Genomic DNA, 20,674 nt, shown 5'->3' on the forward strand with positions numbered 1-20,674 from the left:
TTATTAACAATTCTCTATTTATTAAAAAGGGTCTTAACAGCTTTACAACCACAGCTCAGATGTGGCCCTGGAGACGGCAAGGCCAGCCTGGCGGCCCTCCCCCACATCAACGCCGAGCTCACACGTTTGGCTGTGCCCCTTGCAGGCGGCAGAGGTACGGGGTGGGTGGCACCACTCTCGAGATTCACAGACGTTAACAGGCCCACCTGATTGGCAGGGCAGTAAATCGTCCTATGCAGCTGTTCTCTTTAAAAACAGTTACGATACAGCAGAGTTCAAGTCCAGGAGTAGAAATGTACAGTAACTGAGGACAAAGGTCGGTGGCCTCGCCCAGGGCCTGCCAGGACAGACCCCGTTTGAGCTCTGCCTGGATTCTGTCACCTGGGCAGCAGCCAGCTGGGGAGTCACAGGCCGGAGTCAGGAGTTCCACAACTGAGCACACGGGCCTTTTTTGGTCAACAGATGGGCGGCAACACTACCCCCAGCCCCGCCTGGGGCCCTGGGAATCCGGCACACATGGCACATGCGGATGAGAACCCAGGGGGCAGGCAGAGCCCGGGGTGTTGCCAGAGCATCGGAGCTTGTTGGTACCTCCCTAACGCTGCGGGGCAGGCTTTCTCCAGGCCGAGCTGAGATGCTGCTGGCATCCCTCTGTCACACCCCTGCCCCAAGGCCCAGCCAGAGGCAGAGAATATTGGCTAAGGGTATTCTGGTTCAAGGTGGGTGGGCTTTTCTTCCACCTGCAACACGACAAGGAACGCAGAGCCGCAGGGGCAGCAGCGGCTGGTGACGCCGCCCCAGCGCCTGGCCGGCCACTCCTGGCACCAGGTAAGCTAAGGCACAGCACGGGCCCCCACAGGGGCGACCGTGCACTGCTTGCAAGAAAGGAAACTGCGTTCACTTCATCTGTATTCTCAACCTGCTCAGAACAGTATGTGCATTTTTCATAAAGTTTCCCTGAATGGTCTTATAAGTGTCAAAAAAGTTTTCTTTCCCAATATAAAACAGGAAAATTACACACATAGTAAAAATATTGGAGGAGTATTTCTTCATAGAGAGCCTCGGGCTGGCTCGAGGCGGAGGCAGAGGAGGAGGAGCTGGGGCCGTCATTTGCTGTGCAAAGTCCAGCTCCCGGCCACCTCCTTACCCGGCTGCAACTCGCCCAGCCTCTGGACGTGGCAGTGGGCCAAGTGCAAACTCCGAGGGTGGCTTTGAAGCATCCAGGTTCGGGGGAGGGAGGGGCTATGAGGACCGCCCGCCCCACAAGGGTTCAGTAAGCACCTTCCGGGCTGGCCCACCGATCGACCCCCACCAGGGGCTGCGGTGGGTGGTGGGCTGGGACACACAGAACCGTCTTGAAAATAAAGCAGAAATGATGAACCATGCTTATTAAATAAAGCTGCAACGGGAGGACCACGATCCTACGTGGGAACGGAGGCGGTGGGGGAAGCCTTTTCCCAAACTCACGACTTCAACACCAGACTGAAGAATCATACCGAGAAGACAAACCAGCGCGACCACGGGGATGCCCGGCTGAGGCCCAGCGCACAACCGCCTAGGTGTCCACAACCAGGGTTCTACATCTGCCTACCCCTGACCTACGGTTCTACAACCAGATGGACGCCCTGGCCCGAGCACCAGAGCCCCTGGCAGAGCAGCCAGTGCTCACGGCCTCCATCTGCGTGCGCGGACCCGGCCAGCAGGCGCCGGCGAGGGAGTCTCACGGGGAGGACGAGGGCCGCTCACTGGAGGATGAAGCCTGGCTGGTGCGGAGGCAGCCGGGGCGGGGGTCTCTGGGGCAGCGCCGGCGGGTACGGTGGCAACACAAACTGCTGCAGGGAGAAGCCCTGCTGTGCAGGGAGGCCCCCGCGCGGGGGCAGCGGTGGGCACTGCGCCACTGGGTGCAGGGGGCCCTGTCCTGAGCCCAGGGCGGCGGCGAATGGCGCGGCTAAGCGTCCCGCAGGCACCGGGGGCGGTGGGGGAGGGATGCGCCGAGGCACCGCGGAGGGGGGCCCGCTGGCCTCTGGGGAGGGGTAGGGCAGGGGGGCAGCGGGCACCGGCTCGGGCACCCTGGGGGGCAGCAGGGCCGGCGGCGGGGCCTGGGGAAGTCTCTGCCCCTTCAGCACCATCTCCTGGAGCTTCTCGATTTTAACCCTTCGCATGTGGGCCAGTTTCCGCTTGCTCTGATAGACATCGATGAAGGAGTCCAGGGGAAGCTCTCCATCGAGAAACTTCTCTGCCATGTTCTGAAGGAGCAGGAGAAACCCAGTTTACGGGGCAGGTCAGCCGTGAGGGAAGGAAGCGCCCTTCACCACCCAGGGCACCGGGGGAGGCAGGGCCAGCTTCCTCCCAACACGCATCCCTTCCCTGTCCCCGGCCGCTCCTCGCTGCAGACCCCGGCTGGCGCCCCACCCGGGCCGAGTGAGCGGGAAGACAGGTGGGCTGGTCCCACCTGCCGGACAGGTGGCGGGCCCTGGGGAGAGTCCGCCTTAAGGTGAGGGGCCCGAGCTGCTAAGCCCCCGGCCGGAGACCAGCGTTTCCTTCCCTCCACTGGCTGCGCCCTGACAGCCCCACACGGTCGGCAGGACAGAAACCTGCTTGCGCCCACGAGGGCCGCCCTGCCCGACGGTTCCTCAGAGCACTCAGCCTAGTCCGGCGAGGCTATAACTGCACAACTTTGGACCCTGACTCATTTCCTTATCGCTCAGCGAGGCTCAAGCCTCGGGTGCTCAGCTGGCCGTGCCCACAGGCTCTGCCCGGCCAGCTGACGCAGACAGATGGTAACTCAGCCAGCGGCACCCACGGGACGGGCGCCGATTCAGTGTAGCGTGCACCCCTCACGTGAGGACCAGACCGCCCCCGCTGCTCCCCTGGCCCCCAGGCTGGCGCTCTCCCCAGTCCACCGGCTGGGCCGCCCTCTCCGCGCAGCCGGCATGCCTGGCCCTGGGGGAGCTGGGCCCAGGCCCGGGTAACTGCCCTGGGGCGTCCCGCTGGGCTGGCTGGATTTACCTCCGTGTCCTCCTCGATCTTGGCCCCTTCCGCCTGCAGAAGCGCTAACAGGGTCTCCAAGGAAGCGCTGCTGGACTGTTGATCTGGAAGAAGCAGGAGGCACGATCGGGTGAGGGGCACCGGCACACCCTCAGAAACCACCATGACCCCCGGCCCCTCAGGACGACACGCTCCCCCAGTCTCCTCCCCACTTCCCTTTCGAAGAAAGAGTGTACTTTCGCTGGATAGGCGACAGGAGAGTCACACCTACTGAGCTGACTTTCCAGGAAGCTGACAGGAAAGGCTGTAACGCAGCCAGTGTCACCCGCCTGCCTCACAATACAGCGGCGATTACTGAGCACGTGACCTAACCTTGCAACCTAACCCTGCAATCACCCCATAATTTATTTCCTTTGGAGTTCTGAGTGATAATTTACATAAATACATAAAGTATACACATCTTAAGCGTACCACCTGAATTTTTACACACACAAACCCAACCACCATGACCCAGACTGGGATACAGAATGTTTGCAAAGGCTCCCCAGGCCCACTCCCAGAGGTGCTGACCTTCACTACCCAAGAGTTCTGCCTGGTTCTGAACTTCACACAAGTGGAATCACACAGTGTGTGCTCTGTGCTGGCCTCTTTCACTCAATACCACGTCTCTCAGACCATCCGTGTTGCTGCACGAATCCGCAGTTCATTTCTTTCAGCGCTTTGCGGCACTGAAAGTTGTATAAGTGTCACAACTTACCCATCATTCTGTAGATGGACACTTAGACTGTTTCCAAATTTGGCTCTCACAAAGCAAGCTATAACGAACATTCTTGTGTGCATCTTTTGATAGACATGAGTGAACATTCGCTTCTGTTGGGGAGACACCCAGCAGTGCAACTGCTGAATCATAGAGCATGCCTACTTTTCACTGTAGCAGGTGCTAACAAACAGCTTCTCCAATTCTCACTCCTCCCAGCAATGGGAGAACCGCACGTCCCCACCAGCACTGGTGTTGCCCGTCTCTTCACCTTTACTCATGCTGGTCGGGCGTGTTACAGTGCATCTTTACTGCAGTTATACAGATATAGGGATCATGGTATCGGACGTCACTGTACACGTCACTGAAGGGGGTGATTTCTTAACCTTCTCTCTCCTTTTTTTTTGGGGGGCTGTGCCCCTCGGCTTGTGGGATCTTAGTTCTCTGATCAGGGATTGAACCCAGGGCCATGGCAGTGAAAGCACTGAGTCCTAACCACTGGACCACCAGGGAACTCCCCTTTTAACCTCTTAATCTCAGAGCTTCCTTGAAAGCTACCCCCAGTGCACTCAGGCTTCAACAGTAGTCAATGCCTGCGTCACTTCATAATGGCTGCAAAGTAAAGTGTGACATTAAAATAAAGTATTCCAGGGATGAATATTTTTCAACATTAATTGTGAGGGCCTAACTTCAAGGATAAAACATTAGTTGTATATCATAATTCAGAAAATTGCCTTTTTTCTATACTGTTTGGAAAAGGTAGGGTCTTGTTTAAAAAGTAGTCAAGTCTCTTTTTCTAAATTACTGACACAATCCTATATATAAACTATTTTTTCACAGCAGTAATGACTGTCTTAATCTGAAATTGTTCCATAATAACATTTCTTTCCTGGTTAGTGCAACAGCTTGAAAATGCACCCTTCCCTCAGCTCTTTATTCTTGAAAGAGCCCCCTAAAAGAGTTACCTAATTTGGTCTTTTTTATGTGGTAGGCTTCAAAGAGCCCCTGGAGGTCCTGGTATTTTTGGGTCAAACGTGCTTTCAGAGAGTCCAGCTGGGGCCGGTAGAGAAGGCTTCCTTCCGCCAGGCTCCGGTTGCTGGCCAGCGTCATTTCTTTGTTAAGCTGAACGTTCCGCGTCTGCAAAGACCATACAGGGTGATGAGAACCAGCGTGCGAGCCCCGAGCCCCACCCCCGGGGCCACCGCAGCAGCTTCCGTTTGGCTGGGCAGCTGCCCCCGTCCCGACGCCAGCCCCGATTTCTAGTTTGGACGCTGTTCCCGTTCTTAAAGAGCGAGACCCCTTCCTCTCCTTCAGGCCTGCAGGACGGGCTTTGTCCCAGGACCTGCTGAAGCTTTCACCCCAGGAGCTGCGCTGTGACCGGAATTCCTTACCACTGCCATTGTGCTCTTAGGAGCGAACGGCTCTAAAGATTTGGAGCTAGAGTTTTCCAAAACGAGTTGCTGCTGTTCCAGAGAAGTGAAAGAATCACTTTTTATCAGAGGAGGGCCAGTTGGCATGGTGTCAATTCAGGCTTAGTCATCAGGCTTTGAGATCAAACACGAAAGCCCGAGACCCTGGGAAGGAATCCACTCAGGGGCCCTGTTCTGCTCTGCCCCTACGCCCGACACCGGCTCTTCACGTCTGAGCAGAGGCTTGAGTCTCCCCAGCTCCTGACCGCTGACCCAAAGCTGGGGGCGGGGATTTATCTGCCCGACAGGGGTCCTGCGCTTCTGGGGGTGGCAGGTCACGAGTGGGTGGAGAAGCCCGCCTGGACCTCAGGGGTGAGAGGGGTTAATGCGAGGTCTGAGAAAAGGTGAGGAAGTCCTAAGGAAACGTAACCAGAAGTACATTTGAATAAAAAAGCAAAAATATCAACGTGTCTTACTTCTAGCTCAGTCCCCTTTCCACTTGCTGGTGAGGGGCTCCTCCACGGCCTGCAGCCGCCTCGCTTTCTGGGCTTGAAGTCTTATTTGCCCCCGTTTCTCTCCGAAGCTCTCTGTCAGCCCCACACCGGCCATCCTGTCCTCCCCTTGATATTTTCTACACCCCACCCCACCCAGGCTATTTTCGCTGCTACTTCCTTCCTCTTGCTCGTCTGACTGTAGATTCCTGGTCTTGCTGCCTCCGCTTCAACCCCTCCCCCTCCAGCCACACCCTTTGGTGCTAGTGCACAATTCCCAGCGCGCACACACACACACACTCACACGTGTGAGAACAAAGAAAGAGCCGTGGATGCAGGTCTCTAGCAGGAGGCCCTGCACCCAGTGGGGGGCTCCTCTCCTCAGCAGACACATAATCTGCATCTCTCCCATGGACCACAGGGCAGGGCCCTCAAGATTAGGCTCAGGGTAAAGCAGAACTTAAGTTAAAATAGAATGTTAAGCCTCTAGCTCAACACTATAAAACTAGTACAGTAGAAATACTCTCCTCTCTTGCTGCTGCTTTCAGCCAGCAAGGACTATGGGGGCTGGAAAGACCTGGTTTAATCGGGTTCCTGGTCCTGCAGACTTTGGAGGGGTCCTGGGGGGCTCCCAGCACCACCCCAACCCCTACCCACAGCAGCTCGGCCTCCAGGTACATTGCATCCAGAGGTCCTGCAGAAGAGTCTTTCCTTCGATTAAGCCATTTAAAAGAACAAACCAACCAACCACTGTACAGCCACCCTGGAAAACAGCTCGGCAATTTCTTTTAAAACAAAACAGGTAACTACCATACCATCCAGAAACTGTACACTTGGGCATTTATTCCAGAGAAATGAAAACTGATGTTCACACGGAAACCTGCACATGAATGTTCAGAACGGCCTTCTCTGTAAGCAAAAACTTGAAGCCACCCAGGTGTCCAGCAGGTGAACGGCTAAATGCAGTACCACACCCACACCGCGAGCAGAGCGCAGACCTAAGAAAGGAGGAGCTGCTGAGACACGTGCAGCTTGGACGAAGAGCCAGGGGACAAGGCTACGCGAGAGAAACAAACCCGCCCAGAGGGTCACAGACTCCAAGGTTCTGTGTATACAACACTCTTGAAAGGACAAAACTACAGAAATGGAGATGGATTCGTGGCTGGGGGGAGGGAAGTGGCTGTAAGAGGCAAGAGGAAGGCTCCTCGTGGCCACGGTGCCCTGCTCTGACCATATCGGTGTCAAAATCCTGGCTTGGGAGTGGACTAGAATTTTGCAAGATGTCGTCAGCGGGGGAACCCGGGTGAAGCTACACAGGATCTCTGTGTTATTTCTTACAGCTGCATGTGAATCTACAATGATCTCAAAATTTAAACTTTAATTATAAATAAATAAAACAGACTGTTGATGAGATCTTTTGCTCCCACTGGTCTCATCTGATGGACGGGAAGGGGCAGATATTCAAGGCCACCGTCAGGACCCACTGCCCCGTGCACGCCATCATTCTGACTCAATCAGTTCTGTGTTCAATAAACACTTACCGAGCAACTGTTATTTGCCAGGCCCTGAGTGAGGCCCAGAGAATTGAGAGGAACAGGCACCCTCCTATTCTCAAACTGAGAATCAGCGAAAATGGAACCGAACTCGTCAGGCCCTGATCTCTGAGCCCTGGGGTGACCTGGCCCTCGCTCGCCCCGTCCCAGCAGTTCTGAGGACCAGCCAAGCTCTCCCCAGCAGACCCCCGGCCCCGCCTCACTGCCCGGCCCCAGCTGAGCGCCTTGTCTGCAGAGGCCTCCCTGGCCGTCCTCGCTAAGCCAGCAGCCGCCCTCTGTCACAGCACCTGTTTCCCTCCTGCCACCGACGGCAACCAGTGAGCACTACGTCTGTGCGCCCGCTCACTCTTACCCGCTTGGGGCGCCCTGTCGTCTGTGGTGTGCCAGACAGCCAGCACACGGCAGCCACTCAGCAAGGATGTGCTGAATCGATCAGAGACCCTCTCATCCCCTAAAAAGCCAGGGGCCAGATCTGGCAAACAAGGTGGGTAACAAAATGCAGAGTCAAAAAGAAAAAAACCATGAGCTGTGCCTGTCAAGCAACAAACGCCCCAAATCCTTTATGCAACAGACGGGCTCCCGTAATAGAGGAACCCTTGGGGACTGCGGTGGAGGGTCTCACTCGTCCTGGATCTCGGGGCCATCCGATCAGGAGTTTCCCCAAGTCTTCAGCGCAGGCAGACCACAAGCACAGGGCTCCCGAGGGGCCACTGGAAAGGCATCGCGTGAGGGAAGTGCACCGTCCTAGCACCGCCACGTGCCAGCCTACCGCGGGGGTTCTCAGCGTCAGCTGAACTACCTGAAGGCAAGGGGGCGCTGACAAGTTCCCCAGGCCCAGACCAGCCCCAGATGAGCCCAATTCTCTAGGAGGGGACCCAGGCCTAGAGAGTGTCTTCAAAGCCCCCAGGTGATCCCTGCCTCACAGTTCCACCCTAAAATATATCTACGAATAAAGCTTATTCTCCTGGGGTCCAAGTCAGGTCAGAATCACTTCTCCTACAACATGTCATGCACAGAACGCAGAGGCAAAATAAAATTCCAACCGATGGAGACGACCGTTATGCTGGCTGTACTCTTTCTATCCCCGGGTACTCAGATGTTTTTACAAGACTATCAGGAAATTCTCAGTGGCCACCCAGGGCACACCCGCACCCTCTCCAGGTGGACAGCGGAGACAGTGGTGGGGGGAGCGGTGGCCAGGGCGTAGGCTGAAGTGGGGAAAAGCCTCTTTCTTAAGCCTCTGATAAAGCTCTTCCAGCACAAGCATCGGCGCCCAAACACGCCTTTGATGCTGCATTAGAGAAAGACCTTCCTCCCCAACATTCCTTTTCATCATCCCAGTTGAGGAAAACTGGGAGGAAGCAGCCAAGCCTTGTTCTATCGTTTGCAAAGGACTCGGGGGGACCATGCACACCACACTCAGCAAGGCTTAAGTGGCAGCCACCCTGGGTGATGCGCGGTCTGACTCTCCACCCCCTGTCCCACTGATCCGAGGACTCGCGCGAGAGGAGGCCTCGTGCGGAGCCATACACCCTGAAATTGAAAACTGGGTCCCAGCCTCTTGATGGTTTCTCATGATTCTTTTTCTTAACCATAGAGAAATCTTTTCAGGAAATAATCTCTCTGTGGTAATGAAACATTTTTATAAATGTACTCAGTTTCACTTCAGTTTCCTTTTCTGTTCAAAATCAAAGAAAACTGAGATGTGTGATAGCAGCATTTACAGTAAGATCCACTTATACAGTAATTTCTGCCCATCTGTCCATCCGTGAGCAGGGCAGTCTGAAAGGACGGTCACCCAAAGCTAATAGCGACCTCTCAATGGTGTGACTTTTTTTTTTTTTACTTTCCTCTTTCTACTTGTGTATAGTGTTTGAATCATTTATAATAAGCATATATAAATTTATAGAAAGTAATTATGTTTTAATTAAAAAAGAAAAAACCTGTTAGGTATTAGTAGAACCAGAAGGGCAGAGGCTCTAGGGAGATAAGCTGCCTTTGTTTAAAACAAACAAAAAACCAAGGTCTTTTACATATACTTGTCCAGGCAGAGTGGAGATATTGTTCTCTCCTGGGAGGCTTACATCACTATATGACGTTCTCACAGAATGTACGTTCTACCTCAAATGCACAGGTCATTATTTATTTGGGTTGGGGGAGTGTGGTAGAAAATAAAGTTGGTGAGGAGGAAAACAGACAAACCCCCCTCTGCATGACACATGCAGTAGTTACAACTGAGAGGCACTCGGGGCCAGGACGGGGGCCTGCCTGCGCCCCACTGTCCAGAGCTGGGTCAAGGTTTGAGTCTGTAGTGGATGTTTTCCAAACCAGATGCTTCCACAATGTGAAGTTCTGATTTAAGCTGGCCTGTCTGCCCCTTCAACTATAATTATAACTGTGCCTTCCTATAAACACTACAATGGGCAAATCTGCCTATGTTTCCAAGCTAAATCTTTTATGGAAAAATACTCAGAGTAGTCCCTTATTCCCCCTTTACACTATAATAGAACCCTTATCATAACAAAGTAAATGACATTATTGAATTATGTTAGCAAATTTCAACAAAATAGATGGAAATTCTTGATCGTACTGAAGTCCTTTAAATGCTCAAAACCCAGGAAGGACACAGAATCTGGGCTGGGGAACACAGGTTAAAACACAGGTTTGGGGGACGTCCCTGGCAGTCCAGTGGTCAAGACTGCACTTCCACTGCAGGGGGCACAGGTTCGATCCCAGCTCAGGGAACTAGATCCCCGCCTGCCACGAGGTGCAGCCCAAAAACAAAAAACAAAACAAACAAAAACACACAGGTTCGCCCTCTCACCTACTGCCATGCTCAGAGGCCTAGTATTTGTACAAAGTCAAGGATCCCATTTTATTTAACAAGTAAACATTCCGTCTGGCAGATAAAACACTCCTCACCAACAACTCTGTTCACGCTGCTCCCCGGCCTATACATAACGCCCCTCCTCAAACCCCTGCCCTGGCTGTGGCTCTGGGCCTTTTTCGACTCCGAGAGCCGCGCGCAAAGCTACACACGCTCTCACTGCCTGATCGCCGGGTGCTCTCCGAGGCACAACTCACACACCGCTCGATCCATCCCTGCAAGTGTTCGGCTCGAAGCTGAACTGCACCAGCCCTGAGGGGTCTACACCCACCATCTCCTTGTAAAGAACACCTTTACTAAACGTCCCTCGACTCCCCCAAGCTGAGCGCCCCCTGTCGTGCCAGAGACCCAACTGATATAACTGAACTGGCTTTCCTTCAGCACACAGTGACATCTGAGCTCTTTTTTGTGGCCTCACAGAGCACACCCCTGGTTTTACTCTGTATTGTAGTTCACGGTGCTTGTCCGTTCATCTGTTTATTCATTCATCCAAAAAAGGATTTTCTGAGGCACTGTTACGCGCTGACCCTGGGCAGGGCCGGCGATGGACACAGGGGTGGACGAGGCAGGCCGGACCCTGCCCTCGCAGAGTGCCCCTCGACTGAAGGCAAATTAAACAAAGTCACACCAACAGCTATCACGGTATCACAATGGCGTTTTAACTCTCCTGCGAGTGACGGGTGCTTGTAGTGGACTGAATGGTGGCTCCCCAAAAGAAATGTCCACATTCTAATCCCTGGAACCTGGGAATGTGACCTTATTTGGGGAAAGACTCTTTGCAGATGTAATTAAGTTAAAGAAGACAAAGATCATCCTAGATTACCTGGGTCGTCCTAAATCCAATGGCCAGTGGATTTATACAAGACACAGAGGAGAACACAGAGGAGAAGGTCATGTGAAGACAGAGGCAGGGAATGGAGTGATATGGCCACAAGCCAAGGAGGCCAGCAACACCAGAAGCTGGAAGAGGCAAGGGACGGAGTCTCTCCTAGAGTCTCTGGAGGGAGCATGGACACCCCTGATTCAGGACTTCTGGTCTCCCGGATTGTGAGAGAATAAATTTGTCTTGTTTTAAGCCACCAAGTTGTGTAATGTGTTATGGCATCCAGAGGACTAATCCAGGGCTGGAATCTTCCATCTCTCCTTGAGATCCCCTCTCCATCCTGCTCTGTGCCCCAGGGGCCAACTGGCTGATCCACATCCACCACTTAGGCCCCCTGCCTTCTGGTTCTAGCTGGATTCAGCGATGGGGACTGAGGGTGGGACGAGAGTGAAATGAGGAGGGGGTTCTCTGGGTCCCCTCCCTCTGGGGTCGCTGTAGGTGACCAAACCCCCCACCCCAATCAAAAGCAGCCCCCTCTCTCGTTCTCCACACCCAGCTCCATCCCTCAGGCCTGGGGCTGAGAAGTGCACACCTGTGGCCAGTCCCGCACCAGTCCTGGGGGAGTCTACACCCACCTTCCCCAAGCTGAGTGCCGTGTCTCGCCAAAGGCCTGACAACTGGAATGGCTTTCCCCATGAAATACAACGGCGTCTGAGCTCACGCTCACCCTTCTGATGAGAACCTCAGGCCCCTTAAGAGGAAAACTGAGCCCTGTTCACTCCCCGATACCCAGAACCCAGCACAGTACCCAGGCCAACACATGCCTACTGCTAAATATGTGTTCAACTCAATCTGGAGGACTCTTGATTGCTGGGCCTCAGGCCACTACCTGTCAGTTGTTAAAACCTTGCTAAGCTGTTCTGAAGATGAGCTTCTTTGAATGTTTATAATAAATTTTTAAACAGTAACATCATAGATTAATGCTCGTTATTACAACCAACCAGGCGAAACTATCTGCACCCCTACTTCACCACAGCAGTGATCACATTTGGAAGCAAAGCATAAGGGGAAAAAATTAAGATTATGACAGTGATTGCTCTAAAGCAAAACTACCCATTACTGCGTAGACATCAGACATGCAACACATATGTGGAGACTCATGAGAGGCGGGTCAGCGTCACACAATCCCTTCTCTTGAGCTGAAATTCAGCCCTCTTGGAAAGCCTATGAGAATGTGGGAGTAATGTTTATGATTGTGATGGCCTGGAAGCCACAATACTTTACACATCTATTTTTTTTTTTTTTTTAAGTCACTCAATGAACTCCAGTACCTACACTATGTATGGCTCATAACAGCCACCGCAACATGCTCCAACACAGCGGCTTGCGCGTTTCATTCATTCATTCAAAAAATACTTAAGAAGCACCATTACACGCCAGGCTCTGGGGGGGCAGCAACCAGAACACAGTCTGTCCTCCTGAGCATAAGTCTCCGCGCCAAGACCGCCACGGAGATGGGCGGGGTTCAGCTCCCAGGGCCTAACGCCAGAGGGCGCCGTTCACCCTGTACTGCAGCCTGTAGCCCTGACTGCATTTGCTCTTCAAAGAAAAGGCTCAGGGGAGGAGAACAGACACATGTATATGTACGGCTGAGTCGCTCTGCTGTACACCTGCAACTATCAACATTGTTAATCGGCTATACTCCAGTATAAAATAAAAAGTTTAAAAAAGAAAGGTTCAGGGGAGAAAAAGGGAAAAAAAAAATCAAACAGATACAAACTTAAAGATTTAAGTAAGACAAGTTACTGGTGGTGACGTGACAGCTTCTCTCTCGCCAGCACCTGACACAGTTCAACAGTACCCGTGAACATTTCTTGAGCTCTCACCGCGTGCTTGGCGCTGTGCCACCGTCCCTTCACGCATTATATCTCCTTAATCCTCTCAGCGAGGGTGAGACAGATTTGTCCCCATTTTACTCAGGAAAAAGGAAATGCAATCCTTGGGAGGTTTTAGAGATCACCAAAGTCACAAGTGCCAGGAAGTAACTCCAGAGGTATGACATTAAGAGTTAGGGTATTCTGTCTCCAGGTGTGTTTTCTACAGGATTACACCATGAATTATGCCACAGAATCTACCCTACTACACAAAATCCAGTCTGCCACCACTTCTCTATTTTCAAGTTCCAGTAATCACCTAAATTTCATTTCTATTTATGCCTCTCATTTACCCTTTTATTAGGATATTTCAAACACAAAGCAAAAGCAGAGGTAAGTAGCATAATGAATCCCTGTGCGCCCTTCTCCCAGGTTCAGCATTAGCGACATTTGCCAGTCTTGTTTCTTCTGTACTCCCCACTTTTGGGGGGGAAGTATTTTAAAGCAAATCTCAGCATAATATCATTTCACCCTTAAAAACTTTAATACGTATGTTTAATGGGCAAGAACTTCATAACTCTAACTACAATGCTGTAACTACACTTACTAAAAATTCTTTAATTTCATCTTTTGTATGTATTGGCTTGAATTCCTCTGTGAGCATTCTGCCTCATCTGTTTGAGTATCAGAAATAATTTATATAGGAAAAAGCAGGATGAATGTTTGATTTTGCCGCCCCTCCACTTTTAAAGCCAACTTTTAGAAGATTGAGTTAGTGCTCAAGCAACCTCCAAAAACGACCAATAAGCTTTTTTTGGAGGTATCATTATTAAGTAACAGATTTTTAATCTGTAGTCTGTAGTCATTAATCTTAGCTGTAGTCATTAATCTTTCTAATGTTCAAATTGTCCATGGCCAGTGGGAGACACTTCGAGCTGGCTCTTAGGCTGACATACTCCAGAGGTTTGACAGCTGCCCTGCTCTCTGGTAAAACAAGATGTCCCAGACCAATCTGTACATTTGCTGCCCCTAACTCAGATGGGTCCTTCTCAAAGAAACACTGGTTCCTTTTGGTGGGAAATTCATTTTGATTTTGATATTTTCCTCTCCAAATAAAATTAAATAGAAAGTTATATATAATACAAAGATACAGAATGAAAGAAATCTTAGCCTTTTACTTTCCACTAGAAAAGTTCAGGTTGCATTCAGACTTTAAACACAGCAGGCTTATGGATTAGGTGATAAAAAGGTTGGCACGCATTCAGCCAGGTTAACCTCATTTCCTTTTATCGTGCTACACTTGATCTAGTTCACCAATTAATTTTACGGTAGATTTCACTAAAGTCACATGCAATTTGAGTTTGGGCTTTAATACTAAAGGTTAGGTTATCAGAAAACCCAAATTCATCTTCCATTCAGTGAAAAGACCTTCCCAGTGATGCACTCATTTCACCAGTCTTCCATTTGAAGGCAGGCTTTCAGGTGGAGCCTGTATTCCAAGCCTATAATAACCCAGAGGTGACCTGTAAACACAACCCAATGTGGCTTGATTCAATCCAAATGTTCCCTGAGTTTCTATGAAAAAACTTAACAGTTGCTGAGTTGGACTGTTTATTAACATGTTAAAAAAATTAAGGATATGAAAAATACAAAAAATGCAGTGAAAGAACTGTAGAACATTATGAAACTGTTCTAAAATACAACAATCTCGTGGGCTGTGCGAAACCATCTCCAAGGCTACAGCCTACTCGGGAAAGTAAATTTGCCAGCTGCTTATCAAATGTTCCACCGAAACAACCACTCAACAAACAGAACATATTAGATTAATAAAGACTGCTACTTCTGATCGCAGGTATCAAAATCCTTCTTGTTGAGAGAAACTTGCTGTTCTCAGAAAGTAGCAGACAATGGACATAGACTCGACCAATCCCTTCCATATGGAGCTGACTCGCATCTTAAAAATTAGTATGTTATTCACTGTAAGTGCAACTGACCACAGGAAATGCAAAAAGCTGGGCTTGAAAATAAACGGACTAGCCCCAGGGAAGAAGTGGTCTCAGCTACACAGGATTTGATTGTTTTCTACTTCTGGCAGGCACAACATACCAGGGTGTTCCGTTGTTTTTTTGTTTTTTTGTTTCCTAGAACACGTATTTCCTAATATTTGGCGGGGGCGGGGGGGACACCAAGATCTCCGCACTTCCTGGACTTGTGTGGATAGTGGTGCCGATAATAAATGTTACTTTCCTAGCATCACAGGCCTTGTAATTCCTGGGGACTCCGGGTGGAAGAAGAAAGGGATGAGGAGCACAAGGCAGGATGGGACCCAAGCTGAACACAATGTTACCTGCCTCTGTCCCTCATCTCCTAAAAGCAAGGGGCTTGGCACACTTGGCCCTAGCCTAGTCCTACAGAATCAGAATCTCACAGCAGGTGAGCCAGGAAAACACAGAGAAGCCCTCACTTCATATAATCAGAACCAGTCAGCTGCTGGTTAACTGAGCAGTTTGGTTAAAGCAGTAACTCACTAAACACATAGAATTTTAAAGATCTATCCATTTTTTTCATTTAAGGCAAAGGTCCTTTCTTAGAGAAAGGGTCCACTAGCTCGATTTCCAGAAGTTCTTTGCCTAGACCACACCCTCTAATGTGGGGAAACTGAAGACACTGGACAAGCAAGATGAGAGCAGAATCCTTCTGGAATACTAGCAAGCTTTTTTTTTTTCTAGTGAATCACCTTATAGTAACTCTTTCCAAAGCACTCAGCTTACAGTTTTCACTCTTTTCACACACGGTTCCTCGGTTGCCACAGTACTTAATGAAATCATGTAATTACTGTAACAAAATCAGAATGAGGGACTTCCGTGGTGGCGCAGTGGTTAAGAATCCGCCTGCCAATGCAGGGGACATGGGTTCGAGCCCCGGTCCGGGAAGATCCCACATGCCGTGGAGCAGCTAAGCCCGTGCGCCACAACTACTGAGCCTGCGCTCTAGAGCCTGCAAGCCATAACTACTGAGCCCGTGTGCCACAACTACTGAAGCCCGCGCGCCTAGAGCCCGTGCTCCGCAACAAGAAGCCACTGCAATGAGAAGCCTGCGCACCACGACGAAGAGTAGCCCCCACTCGCGGCAACTAGAGAAAGCCTGCACGCAGCAACGAAGACCCAACGCAGCCATAAATAAATAAATTAAATAAATTTCAAAAGTTAAAAAAAAAAAAAGAAAAAATCAGAATGAACAGGTCTGAGAGAAAACACACTTGACTCTCGGTAATTATGCAAGTGTGGTGTGGGAGCAGAAATGCCCGGGCATCTAATCATGATGGGGGGGGGCATCAATCATTATATTTGATGAAGGGCATGGAGAATGCCAATTACTGGAACACTTTAGTTAAGTAGAGGGAGGTCAATTAATAGCTTCTACCGTAATTTAAAAATCCAGATCCCTCCCCCCCTCCCCAAAAGAAAGCAGCCTACAGAAGACAGAATTTCTAAACTTTGCTTTTCTTATTAGTAGTTTCTTGCCAAGACAACCAACCAAAGCGTTCACTTGTTTAGTAAGAGCTTTGGGGTTTTCCCCTCTTCACCACAAACTACAAGAAAAGCATGTATGTGAATTTTCTGGGATAGTCTTTACACAGATGCAGATAAGAAAATGCCTATCCAGGTAGATCCCAGATGTATATTAAGACTACATCTTTTGACAATTTTGCTTTTACATTTAAAATACATCATGACATGAACTTTCCAACACCTGACTCAAGAATTCAGTTTAATAGATAAAAGTTTACTCTCACATGACTGAAATTATTCATCTTCTATTCAGTATGAGAAAATGCTATTCTAATAACGAGATTTTTTTTTTTAGTCTGTGGGTAGAGAAAGGGATTAGTCAAAGGAGAATGAGTTATTCTAAATTATTCTACTTAAATTTCACAACAAAAAAACTGCAATTATAAGTGATGTAGGGAATAAGATGTTCTAACTCAAAGAACTGCCTAGATACTTAAGACTGACTCATTTTCAAAAAAATTAGGTGTTGATATTTTAACAGATTTATGTTCAAAGATGTTAACCGCAATATAATTTATGAAAACGAAAAAACCCAGTACCTTAATATCCAGTAATAAAGGACTAGTCACATAAATTGTGGCATACCCCCATGATAAAATATCATAAGCCACTAAAAATCATGTCATGTAAGGATCTTCTGACAAAAAATAAGAAAATGCCCAGAGCATAAATTTAGATAAAAAACAAGTCAAAAACTCTACATGCAGAATGATCCTAGTGGTAGAAAACACATACAGAAAATGTATAAAATGTTTAACAGTGTTTATCTGAGCGGTGGTATTACATGCGATTATATTTTTCTTCTTTATAGTTCTGTATTTTTAAATTTTTCTATAATAAACATGTTAAAAATGTCATTTTTTAAAGCTTTGATCAATTGGGATCAGAAATCTTAAATACTATATACACTTCCTTGCTTTATTTTTTAAAAATTAATTAATTTATTTATTTTTGGCTGCACTGAGTCTTCGTTGCTGCGCACAGGCTTTCTCTAGTTGCGGTGCCTGGGCTTCTTATTGCTGTGGCTTCTCTTGTTGCGGAGCATAGGCTCTAGGTGAACAGGCTTCAGTAGTTGTGGTGCACGGGCTTAGCTGCTCCGTGGCATGCAGGATCTTCCCAGACCAGGGCTCAAACCCGCGTCCCCTGCATTGGCAGGCAGATTCTTAACCACTGCACCACCAGGGAAGTCTCCTTCCTTGCCTTCTTAAACAGAGCACATGAAAGCACAAAGGACAACCTTTGATGAGACAGAATCATCAATATCAAGTAACTACAGTGGGTCTATGAAAAACCAATACCCCTGGGCCATGGAAGCAGATGGATACATTTATGTCCTTAAATAAGCATTTGCCCAAGTGTGCCCCGGGGAACCTAGCCCCACCAGACTGAGTTCTGCGATGGAGTAAGTGTGGGAAATACTACAACACACACTAGCTGTAAGAACCAAACGAAACAAAGCAAAGCAAAGCAAAACCCCTCTTATTTAACCAGAGTCCCCCGATTTCTTTACCACAGAGCCCTCTTACTGTAATCGCCATTAACAATCACAGAATTAGGGAAGCACTACCCTAAACCAAACAGCCTCAGCCACTTCATTAACAACCGTCGCAGCTTCATTTACTGGCATTTATCATGGTCCTGCACTGTGTTCCACAGTTTACAAACATTATCTTATTTAATCCTCCAAAGTCTCATAAGGACGGTATTTTAATTCTCCCCTTTTAAAGATGAGGAAACCGATATTTAGAAAGGTTAATCCGTGTCCGAAGTCTTCTAGCAACCCAAATCCTATGCTTAACAGCTGATCTTACATTTTTTGTGCAGCTTCATGTATTTCTGGATGGTGTAATTGGCTCTACTAGTTTTTCCCTACACCCTTTAAAAAATCTGCCACTGACAGATTAGCCATAGGACCAAGTGTGTTGTTATCTGAATTGTGTGCAAAGCAAGACTCAGCAGGCTGTGCAATGAGTCTGGTGTAAGCCTCCAAGTCAAAGAGTCTGGCTGCCTGAAAATCTTTCTTCTCAATCCTTTCAGCCTTCTAACTGATCTCCCCGCTTTCTGGTCTCACCCCCTCAAATCCATCCTCTCCTGGCTGCCTGAGTCATCTACATAGATCGCCAAGTATGACCACACCACTCCCTGGTTTAAAATCCTCTGACTGGAGAGTGAAGCCCAAGCTTTCTCAGGAAACATGGGGCTGTCTGGTTTCTGCCCGCCTCTCTGGCCTCGTTCCCCCCACGCCCTGCCCTGGCCCCTCCAGCAAGGCCTGCAGTATTCCTGTGCACACAATCTCTGCTTCTTTCCTCTGTGCCTCTGTTCATGCAGCCCAGCCCCAAGCCTGAAGTCCTTCTCCCTCATTACCTGGTTAACTCACCCTTCCAATCATAGCTCATGAGTCATCTCCTCCAGGAAACATTCCCAAGGATCTCCCTGAGCCCTGCAAAGGTTCACCAGGTCTCCCTCCCACTAGGACATGTCCTCACCCCTACTGTTTCACCCATACATTGAAACTGGCTTTTGCATACCTGCGAGATCCTAAAAGATGAAAACTCTGTGGCTGAGCGGTTTCAAACCCCGCGCCCCACACGCAAGGTGCTCCATAAAGGTTGAGTAAATGAATAAACTTACCCTACCTCAGCAGTGCTCACATTAATGAAAGCCGCTGTCTGATGGCAAACACCAATTAGCACTTACTGTCCCTCTGCCAACCTCAGCCCTGGGCTATGGGTATGACTATAACCTCAAGGTGCCATTAGCTAACCTTGGAGATAATGTTTCTTTCAAATCAAGCCTTTTATTAACTATGACGTTGCTTGTAATATAACAGCTATTCAAACATCTGCTCTTCACATGCACTCTTTGGTACGATGAACAATGCTGCTCACAATTCCATGAGAAATGCGTTGAAAAGCTTTCCCCTGACGTACTGCAAGGTAACCTACTGACCACAAAACTACATCTACTGCTCTACTTTCACTCTTCCCTATGAAGTAACTCTACAAAGAACTTTCCTCTGTCTTTGTACCACTGGGTAAGATGGTTTTCCTGAATAATGATGGGATGTGGAAACCCCACACAGCTGAGGAAGGAAATAAACCAGCTAGAACTCTTGCCCCGGCATGTTCTGAGCCTCAGCGATCACATCTGTGAGCAGCGGCTGACGCACAGGCCGTTAGAGACAACCCTGCACTGCTACCTGGCATGATCCCCATAGCAACGTTCCGCTACAAATACTGTGATAAAAGCCAAATCTACAACGAGGCTGGCTTAGCTCAAGAGCACCTCAATTCTGCACATGACAATGAGGTTCAACCAGTGCAGCCTGTTTCTGGGTTCCTCCTGACTAGTCTGTACGGTACAGGCACTGCAACAGGATGTCAACTTGTCTGTAAAGTCGAGTCATCGGACCCGTGTCCTTCCATGGCACCTCTTTCCTTCTCCCAACCCAATTACTCCTAATGGCCTTTCAAACTTTTGTATTCTCCTTGACTTCAACAAGTGCTTGGACGAAGTCAGCCCCCAAATTTGTATCTCTAAGCAAACCATCCCCCTGAGCTCCAGAACTGCACTCTCAGCTGCCTGCCGGACGATGTCACGTAGCTGCCCTGCTTGTCCCCCACACCCAGGCCACCACGGTCTCAAGGACCCCCTCTTCCCTCCTCCAGCCTCGCTCTGGCCCACACTCTCACTTCCACTCAAAGCCCAGCTACCTCCACTCACTCAGCAGCACTAACTGGGCACATCTTGTGTGCCAGGCATGTGCTAGGTGCCAAGGACACAAAAATAAACGTGATAAAATGGAACCCCCAGGCCAGTTGGGGACACAGGGAAGCAAGGGACTTACAAAATGTGTCTCAAATTCCACCGAGGAGGCATACAAAGAGGCTAAGGGACCGTGTGTCTGGGACTGACGGGGGGGAGAGCATTTGGAAGGCAAAGCTGATGGGGTCCCTCGGTGGGCAGGGGAGGGGGAGGGACAGCTCCACAAGGGCACCATGGTGTGAAGGGGTCCAACCAGCTGGTCTGCATCTCCCCTCCCAGAACTCTAGCTCAAATCCTAACCTCTTCTTACCTGCCCTTCCGTTTCCACCTCTGACCTGGTCTTCCTGAAGCTCCCCGTGCCAATCCCGCCCACACCCTGCCGCCAAAATATTCTTCCTGAAGTGCTCTTCTGAACGCACCGCTGCCCTCATCCAAAGAGTCGCGGAAACTCAGTGCTACCAAAGGAACCGCCATTGAGTTCTCGCCTGGCTCTCCGCCTCGCCAGCCTTATTTCCTATCACTTCCCTTCGCACCAGCATATCTCATCTGGTAACT

At 49.6% G+C, this 20,674-nt stretch overlaps 1 protein-coding gene across 2 annotated transcripts in view; it reads right to left on the bottom strand.

Moving 5' to 3' along the window:
- Positions 1-20,674, bottom strand: part of VPS37B (VPS37B subunit of ESCRT-I) — a 26,508-nt gene continuing 5,834 nt past the window's right edge. The window contains exons 1-4 of one of the 2 annotated variants that reach the window (XM_061170022.1): positions 5,631-5,759; positions 4,711-4,882; positions 3,010-3,092; positions 1-2,246 (exon numbers count right to left, since the gene is read on the bottom strand). In XM_061170022.1, the coding sequence (XP_061026005.1) occupies positions 1,743-2,246; positions 3,010-3,092; positions 4,711-4,855 (732 nt within the window). In that variant the 5' untranslated portion in view covers positions 4,856-4,882; positions 5,631-5,759 and the 3' untranslated portion in view covers positions 1-1,742. Of the gene's footprint in view, positions 2,247-3,009; positions 3,093-4,710; positions 4,883-5,630; positions 5,760-20,674 lie in introns of those variants that run through there. The other variant, XM_061170021.1, reaches the window with a different exon arrangement.

The sequence above is a fragment of the Eubalaena glacialis genome, chromosome 15, assembly GCF_028564815.1.
Source record: "Eubalaena glacialis isolate mEubGla1 chromosome 15, mEubGla1.1.hap2.+ XY, whole genome shotgun sequence".
In the NCBI taxonomy this organism is placed as follows: domain Eukaryota; kingdom Metazoa; phylum Chordata; class Mammalia; order Artiodactyla; family Balaenidae; genus Eubalaena; species Eubalaena glacialis.